General features: G+C 43.8%; 1 protein-coding gene across 3 annotated transcripts; it reads left to right on the top strand.

Annotated features, from left to right (window-relative positions):
• Positions 1-1,001: 1,001 nt before the first annotated feature.
• Positions 1,002-8,292, top strand: REXO4 (REX4 homolog, 3'-5' exonuclease). Of its 3 annotated transcripts, XM_075060680.1 has the most exons (9): positions 1,002-1,078; positions 1,527-1,792; positions 2,634-2,983; positions 4,242-4,394; positions 4,641-4,834; positions 5,368-5,456; positions 6,127-6,201; positions 7,676-7,750; positions 8,183-8,292. In XM_075060680.1, the coding sequence occupies exons 2-9, from the start codon at positions 1,571-1,573 to the stop codon at positions 8,267-8,269; spliced, it is 1,245 nt and encodes a 414-aa protein (XP_074916781.1). In that variant the 5' UTR covers positions 1,002-1,078; positions 1,527-1,570; the 3' UTR covers positions 8,270-8,292. The 3 variants fall into 3 exon arrangements, with proteins under 3 accessions (XP_074916781.1, XP_032623413.1, XP_074916782.1); XM_032767522.2 differs by lacking the exon at positions 1,002-1,078 and having other exon boundaries at positions 1,502-1,792; XM_075060681.1 differs by lacking the exons at positions 1,002-1,078; positions 7,676-7,750; positions 8,183-8,292 and adding an exon at positions 7,014-7,669 and having other exon boundaries at positions 1,502-1,792.
• Positions 8,293-8,673: the final 381 nt, after the last annotated feature.

Genomic DNA, 8,673 nt, shown 5'->3' with positions numbered 1-8,673 from the left:
TCCCCGACGTGCCGCTCCAGGACGCCTACCCCGTACCACCCCCCCCCCGGGCCCCGTGTGAGCTCATGCCGCGCAGAGGTGGCAGGAGTGGCTGATGGGAAAGCCTAGAAATGTGCGGGCACATACTGCTCAAGCCGCGCTCCTGCACCAAGCAGAGGTAAGTGGGGAAGGGGCCAACAGGGGAGGGGCGGGGCAGCCTCGCCCAGCTGGAGCTCGAGCGGCCAGGCGGACAAGTCTGGGCAGGCCATAGTTTCCCCCTCTGCATCTAGAGAGGAAACACTCGAAAATGGGCTGTGCTATTTTCTTTGCCAATGATGTTACAGGGGGCTAAGTGCTGTGTCCTAACTGCCACGGACCCCTCTTCTTTGGGCTGAAACCCCCAGTTGTTTCCCTCTTCTGTGCACCCATAGTCACCCGCTGTGGCTCTCCTCTCCATTTGCGCGCGGCGCACAAGATCGCACTCTGCCACCAGAGGACCCCTCAACCGATTTTCAGCCCCATTGCAGTCCCCACACCCCCAGTTGTACCCTAATGGTAAGTGCCCCATTATGCTCCAGTGCACCCCCACTGCAGTACCCCAAATATGGTGCACTCCTCCATAGCAGTCCCCCATAATCCCCCTTGCACCCAACTAGCGTTTCCCAGCCCAGTGCACCCCGCAGTGGTGATCCCAATGCCTCCGTGCACTCCCGTTAGCCAGGTCCCACCCCCGGTGCCACCCCACGGCGGATCCCCCATATCCCCGTCACCCGTAGGCAGTTCCATGCCCCGGTGCACCCCACGGTGACCCATATCCCCCGTGCACGCCGTTGCAGGTCCCACGTGACGCCCGGTGCACCCAGCGGGATCCCCCAGCAGTTGCCCACCACTCCCAGTAACCATTCCCGGGCGCGCTGGGCAGCCCGTGTTCCCGTCCCGGGGGCCCGAGGCGGCGCTGGGACGGTGTTTCCCCCTGCCGGCGGCCGTTCGGAGGGTTTCCGGCGGCTGCTGGGGCGGGGGCGGCAGGGCGGAGGCCGGAGGCGCAGGCGCTGGCACGTGCACGGTGGGCGGCGGTCCCGGCGGTGCAAGCCGAGCGGCAGTGAGTGGCGAGGGCCGCGGCTCCTGGTGTGGATGTGCAGGGCGGCTGGTCTGTGGCTGGGTTTGGCAAGCCCTTGCTATGGGTGGAAGGGGGGGGGTCATAGAAGGCTTATCTGTGTGGAAACCACAGGGAAGTGATCACACATAAACCATCATTAAAATCCAGAGCGTGGTTATCAGGGGTTTGCTGTGTGGGTGAATGCAAAGCAAAGCAAACGGTCACTTGCTGTGTATCTCTGTAAACACCTTGTTATACACCGACTTCCCTGCAGACTAAGTGCAAAGCCTATGTTGTGTGTCTTCTGGGATAAACAGAGACTGCCTGCATCCAGGCTTATTTCACCCATACCTTTTATAAGCATTGGCTGGCGTGGCAAACAAATTAAATATATATATATATATATATATATATATTCCTATAACGCATGATTTATACATCTTGTTGACAGAAATGGTTGTTGCTTTCTAAGTGTGGTTGATTTCTGATGACAGAATGGCTAAAATAAAGACCAAAGAGTCAAAAGCTTCAACAAGCATCCCCACCGTTAAACCTGAGAATCTAAAAAAACAGCACAGAAAGAACAGGAAAAAAATATTATGGAAAAACAAAGTCAAGCAGATCGGAAAGAAAAAACAAAAGGACACCAACGTTGTGGGAGTGCTGCCCCCAAAAGCTCCTCAAGAGTTCTCCTCTAACTGGAAGACCCTGCAAGAGGTCAGTGACATCCAAGAGTTTAGTACCATGCCCCAGTGGGGTAACCCATAATCAGTTACGTTCTAGTGCAGATCTGCAAGGGGGATTGATTATTTAAGATCCCCATAGATGTTGGCTCAGTGCATTGTCTTTCTTTTGAATTGTAGACTTAGGTATGTATATAAAGACATGACATGTTGAGGGGGTGTTTTGACTTAAGAGGTCACAGCATGTTTTATGCAAATAAAGTTTGCTGTTAACTCTTGAAACAAAAAATGCTTTGCTGGTTCAGTAGTCAAATTATGGAATTATCCAGAAGTGGAAATAAGTATCTGAAATACATTGGTCCATGGGGAACAAGCAATTTTCACAGCCTCTTTCCTTCTGGCCTTGAGAATTATAATAGTACGGTTATCGGTATTAACCTGTTGTGGGCACAATTGAGGAAGAGGAGTAAAGAAGCTTAAAGATTCAATTTGAAATTGACTGAAAACTGCAGTTTTCATTGTACAAGAAAAACTTGTCCAGTTCTTAATAATAGATAGGTGTCCACATCACTAAAATCGTTGGCATTTCTTGGCCCCATTCTCAGTAATCTCAGCAGAGAGATCAGTGACTTAATGGACCATGGAGAATGAGCTAATCTTTCACCCCTTGAAATGGTGGGGCTCTGTATGGGGGAATCTTGCATTGCTATTGCCTACATTTATATCTTATTGTAAGTACATGTAGAACTTCCAGCTCCAGGGTTGGACATGCATGGAAATTGAGCAGTAAATTCATAAGAGAGAATGTAAAGGGTGGGAAACTTCAAAGTTTAATGTTACAGTAAATTCTGTGGGGTTTCTTTGGGTCATATTAGCTGCTGAAACAAAAGGCCACCAGCTTGGATAAGTCCCTTCCTGTATCCCAAACGTATTCCAAGAAGCACACAACCAAAAAGGGAAACGTCAAAGGAATTCCAGCTATAAATGGAGGTGGGAATATGGGAACATTCAAATCTGTAAACAAGATGGACAGTGATCCTGCCAGAGTTTGTGTTCCTGTGGCTATCCCAAAATCGGAGAGAACGGCACCTGACAAGACTTCGAGTGATGGCAAAGGAAAGAGATGGGAGCACAAAAGAACAAATGGCAATACTGAGAAGGAACAAGGTAACATAAAACATAAGAGGAGGAAAGCTGACAAGCACACGGAGCAGCCGCTGGCAGAGTGAGTATTTCAGGCCTCATGTTTACATATGTAGGTGGCTGTAACTATTCTAATTGCAGTTGATTAATTTTGGACAGAGGGTGATGCAACTCTGTGCTTTTTCTCAAAGGAGGAAGACCCTCTTTGTTTCTTAGACCACCTCCCCTTAAAATTTCACCTCTTCCCTACTGTACAGGCTGCAAGTTACTGTAGCTATCTGCATGGACACTACGTGGTTCTCCTTAGAGCAGAGGTTCCCAAACTGCGGGATGCACACCCTACATGGAAGGCGGGGGCATGACTGCAGCCAGCACCAGTCCCTATGGGGGACAGGCAAGGAACGCCACTCAGTTCTGCTCCTGCCCTGCCCTCAGCTGTGGCCCCAGCCTCAGCCCTGTTACCCCTGTCCACATCCCCTGTGCCCCTCCCAGAGCCCCAGACTGTGGGTGGGGGCGGGCAGTGCACGTGAGGTACAGTGCTTTCAGAGGTGTTGGGACCATTGCTTAATGGCCAGAGGAGGCAGCTATTTGGCAATGCAAGATATTTTGCGCTTTGCCTGAATAGCATTTCCTACTTTATCCACCCAGGGAATAAGAGACATGGATTGAAAATGAAACCTGCATCTCATCTATTACAGTATATGATGTTTCTCTTCTCTTCCCACCTGAGCAGACAGATTTCTGTGCCATAACCCTGTTTTGGAGGTGCCTGTTCATACAGACATCCCAAGCTATCATAAATTAAAAGCTTTAGGGAAAAGAAATCCACAAATCTTGGCCCTGGACATGAATGAAAAAAGAAAACCTGCAGTCTCGAAAGAGCTCCAGTGAAATGCTGAAGGAGAGGAAAAGACTGGTGGAAGAGAACCTGGTGACTAGCAGATTTAGACATGGGAACTAAGGAATCACTGGTACCTGAAGAGGCAGAATGGACAGGAGAACAGATTGGGTGTGTGGCTGGACAGAAGTTCAGACACAGATACTTCTAATCTTATATCGTGTACCCTGAGGAACACAGTATAAGATTACAGTACAAAGAATTCCACACTCTCCTGGCTAGCCACATGGGCAGACTAACCCAAATCCTATGATGTTTGAGTAAAACTACGTGGTCTGCAGCATCTGACTGTTGGACTAGCTGGCACTGATTTAGACTAATCAGCTGACTCCTCCTTGCTTTTATAAACATCAGGCTTAGCCAAACGGTCAAAGATAAACCAGCCTTTCAGACAGTGCATTTTTTAACAATGTTACAGTGTAATTTTATCTTTTCTTGGCAGAGCCGACATCTGGTTTGATGGCGTAGATCCAGAGGATATTGAAGCAGCAATAGGACCTGAAGCAGCAAAAGTTGCTAGAAGAAATATGGGAATTGAAGGCAAATCACAGGTGTCTATGGAACAGGTGCTGGTTAAAGAAAAGGCTTTTGCGGGGTAGGTTGTATTTCTAACATAAAGCATATATACAGTATATAGAGGTGTCAAACATTTTCTCTTTCTTACAACCATGGCTTCCAAACATAAACAGAGTGTAAACTCATGTCTTCCTGAGTCTGCAACCAGACTGAAACTACTCTGAGATGTTAAGTGCCCCATTTGTTTTTTAACTGGTGACTAACTTGTACACCTAGAAGTATATGATCACAGCAAAGGCTTTCTAACTCTGGTATCCTCTTTTAGGCTGACAAAAGCTGTAGCCATGGACTGTGAGATGGTGGGAGTGGGGCCCGAGGGTGAAGACAGCATCCTGGCTCGTGTATCCATTGTGAACCAATTTGGAAAGTGTATTTATGACAAATATGTCAAGCCTACAGAAAAAGTGACCGATTACAGGACAGCTGTTAGCGGCATACGGCCCAAGGACATAAAGAAAGGTGAGTGATCTTTCCCAGCACATTCCTTAAGAGAGAGGATCCAGTTGAGCACCACAGAAACATCCCTGACTGAGTTACTGCTAAGCTATTTTTGGGCCTGTTTAATTCTGTTTTTGTGTAGGAAATAAAACAATCGCAATCTCAGCACAACCTAAAATATCTAAATGAAAGGGAACTCTACAACAGATCATGAATCAAAATACATTTGACACTTTCTTGCAGAGTGATCATTATTGCCCCAGTAGAGTAACTTCTCTAACCATTGCTTACAAAAATGCAAGAGTGATCTTAGGCCAATAAGTAGAAGTCTGTTTCTCAATTACTGCTATTTTTGTTCACGTGTGTGCCTGTTCTGCCATCTTCGAGTCTGTAGTTATGAGCAAACTGAGGATTATTGTGTACAAGAATTCTCCATTCTCCAATACCTTGGGTCCCAAAGGAAGTGCCTACCACATAAAATGCTCCACTTTCTAATGCTGTCTCACAACTTGCGCTTTGTCTTGTCTCTTACTGAAAATGTGTTGCATTTTTAGGAGCGGAGTTTAAAAATGTTCAAAAGGAGGTGGCTGACATCTTGAAAGGAAGGATTTTAGTTGGGCATGCTGTCCACAATGACTTAAAGGTACGTGGTTAGATATTTGTTGCTTTGAAGCCCCTGTCTTCAGTGACTGACTTGTCACCCCAGAATGTTAGCTGAAGCATCAGGTAAAACACCTCCACTCTGGAACCATAGGTTCAGATTGCAGCTGGGTCCATGCAGTCTTGTGTCATTCCAGAGCAGGTTAAAGTATAGCATCATTTAGCTATCCAATGACTGAGTCTTTCAGATGAGACCTTAGGATCTTCTGTTTTTATCTGCTCTCTGTATGGACATTAAAGCTCTCAGGGCACATTTTGTATCGTTTTAATGTTTCCTTCTAGTCTAGGAATCAGCAAGTTGATCAAGTTATTTGCATATTAGGGAAGGCCAAAGCACACTCTGAAGTTCTACAGTGAGGCCAGTGGCATCATTAATACAGAGACACTCGGCCACTTGCATCAGACTGGAGTATTCTATGCTGGGGCATACAAGCTCCACAGGCAGCACCTCCCAAAGATGGCGCCCATCTGAGCCACGTTATGCAAATTGGTTGGGGCTCTTACTTTTGGATACTGAGGATGTGCTAACACTGGCAATCTTACTTGTTCATGTTGTGAACTGTCCTTTGAATCGATGGGAGTGGTGCACTCGGCTGTATAAAGTATCCTGCTACTGTACTGCATTCTTTACAATGGAAATATTTTTCTTTCAGATCCTGTTTCTTGATCATCCTAAAAAGAAAATTCGGGACACACAAAGATACAAACCTTTCAGAAAGGAAGTCAAAGTAAGACGTGCAGAAAATAGTCTCTTGATTCACTATCATTTAGTGCTAGTGCAAGGCAACAAGATCTAGAGGAATGATTCCCCCTGCAGATTTAGTCTCCAGTCCTGGTTCTGCCACTGACTCTTTGTACAAGCTTGGGCAACTCCCTTTACCTCTCTGCTTTAACTGTCCTTTTGTAAAATGAGGGTATCTGACGCACTGCCATTTATGAAAGTTAGCTAGTTTAATGTATTTAGACATAGGTTTGGAAGGATTAAGTTTTTTCAGTAAATAGCAGTAAACTTCAATTTCACTGTACAAACTGAAAAAATATTTGCATCAATAACTGAAATTTACAGATAAGCAAAGGAAGAAAAATGCTGTTTAAGAACTTTAGATTGTGATTTAAGGATACAGTGGAGTCGCATCATAGGCATATTTAACTTACGCAATTTTAACTATATGCATGTGACAAAACAAAACAAAAAAGAAAAACAATTTAAATACTGTACCTGTAGTGCGGGCGATTCCGGCCACCATTCCACTCAATCAGCGTGTGACTATACACGATTTTCACCTTACACGCTGACTTCAGAACCTAACCCCCATGAAAGATGCGACTCCGCTGTATTTACTTAGCATATTTTGACATGGGATAGTGACAATTTGTATTTTAATGGTTATAAAGTTTTTAACTTTTTTAAACCTCAACATGTACGGTCATTAAATAATTTCCTGCAACTGTGAAAATTTAAATGTATAAAATTTTGAAAAGCTTAAAACTAAACATTTTTATTACTAAAAAATATTTTAAAAAATTGAATTCTGCCCAGCCTATTATACAGTGTTTGGAATATGTAAAAGTACTAAGAAACTTACTGCCAATCAAGATTACCAGTAATACCCATGCACAGCAAATTCATTGGCTTTCCCATTTCCTGGAACTCAAAACAGGAAGATGGGTCTTTCTATCATCTTTTTGGACAGTCAAATAAGATAATATGGATCTATATATAGAGAATAGTGGGTTGTTCTATTTTGTGATATTGTTAGCTCACCTTCCTGACTGGAAACATCTGTCAAGCAAGATCCAAAGGTTTACCTTTGAAGTGACAGGTGATATTTTAAATTTCAAAACAAGACACCCAATTTTTCCTTTCTCCCTCTTACTAAAAGCTTTAAAAAGCCATGGTTGATGAGGCTATAGTCATATGTGCTGCTGTAAGTGATATCAGTGTCTATGTCATTCTTACAATGCTGAAGGGATTTACAAGAGTTGAGATTTGAATAGATCTCTCAGTGACCTGACAAATGGCATCTGTCTCACCAACTCATCTGTAGAAACTTAGACACACTATGGTTTAATGGGTTTTCTTAAACTAAAACCTTACTGCAGGATTTAGCTTGAGTAATTGTGTCCTTCATGCAACGGAGGAGATACTATTTAATTTCATAGTTGGCGTAACAATTCTGATTCTCTTCTTTTTGCCTCTAGAGTGGACGTCCATCTCTAAAACTGCTTTGTGAGAAACTGCTGAATGTGAAAGTGCAGACATCGGAGCACTGTTCAGTACGTAAACCCATGGGGAAAATGTATTTATGAGTGGATCAACAGTGCATTGGGTTTTAGGCTCTGGGACCCTAGTAGAAGTATAACCTCATTGTCGTCTCTGTACTCATGAGATTTGGTAATCTTTACTCAGCATATCAATGTGCAATACCGGTCTGAGGAAAGCTTGTATCGTCCTTACTTGCTTCATACCAATAGTGTTAATCACCTATTTTCATGAACACTAACCATATGGAAATTTCCCATCAGCTAAATTAAGTGTTCTCTTACATGAATTATTTCAGCATCAAGAGAAACATCAAGTGAAATTAAAAAGGTTTACTTTTATTTGGGGAATAAAATGGATGAGAGGATGCGACTACCATTAACAATGATCCTACAGCAACTTCTGCTTTCTTTCTTTAACCTGCACCTTGTTTCATTCTCTTCCAGATTCAGGATGCGCAGGCAGCCATGAGACTATACACACTAGTGAAAAAGCAGTGGGAAGCAGCTATCAAAGCCAAACCTAAACTGTAGAAAAATAAATTCTAAAATGTCAACTATTCTATCCTGTCATTTTCTGCTGTGCAGCATTTACTAGATTCAAATAGTGACTAGATTCCTGTGACACTGTATGATGGCTTTCTTCTCTTGCCAACTGTATTATCCTTGAATCAGTCATGCGTAATAAACTAATAGCTGTGAACAGTCCATTACAAGGAATCATGTCTGTTCACAAACTGTTGAGGTAGAGCTAATCCTGAAAATAAATAATCCATGGACCAAAAACTCACTAAATCCATAAAGCTCACGTAACTCCAAGACTGTAGACCTTAGTAGGATTTTTATGAATCTTTTAGAAAAGTATAGTATACATTAAATATAGTTTAAAAATCCACAAAGTAAGACAGGTTCCGAAAATGTCACTGCTGTCAGACTCA

Source organism: Chelonoidis abingdonii, chromosome 24 (assembly GCF_003597395.2).
Source record: "Chelonoidis abingdonii isolate Lonesome George chromosome 24, CheloAbing_2.0, whole genome shotgun sequence".
In the NCBI taxonomy this organism is placed as follows: Eukaryota; Metazoa; Chordata; order Testudines; family Testudinidae; genus Chelonoidis; species Chelonoidis abingdonii.
The sequence above is the reverse complement of the archived record's forward strand: the minus strand, read 5'-3'. Positions and strand labels throughout refer to the sequence as shown.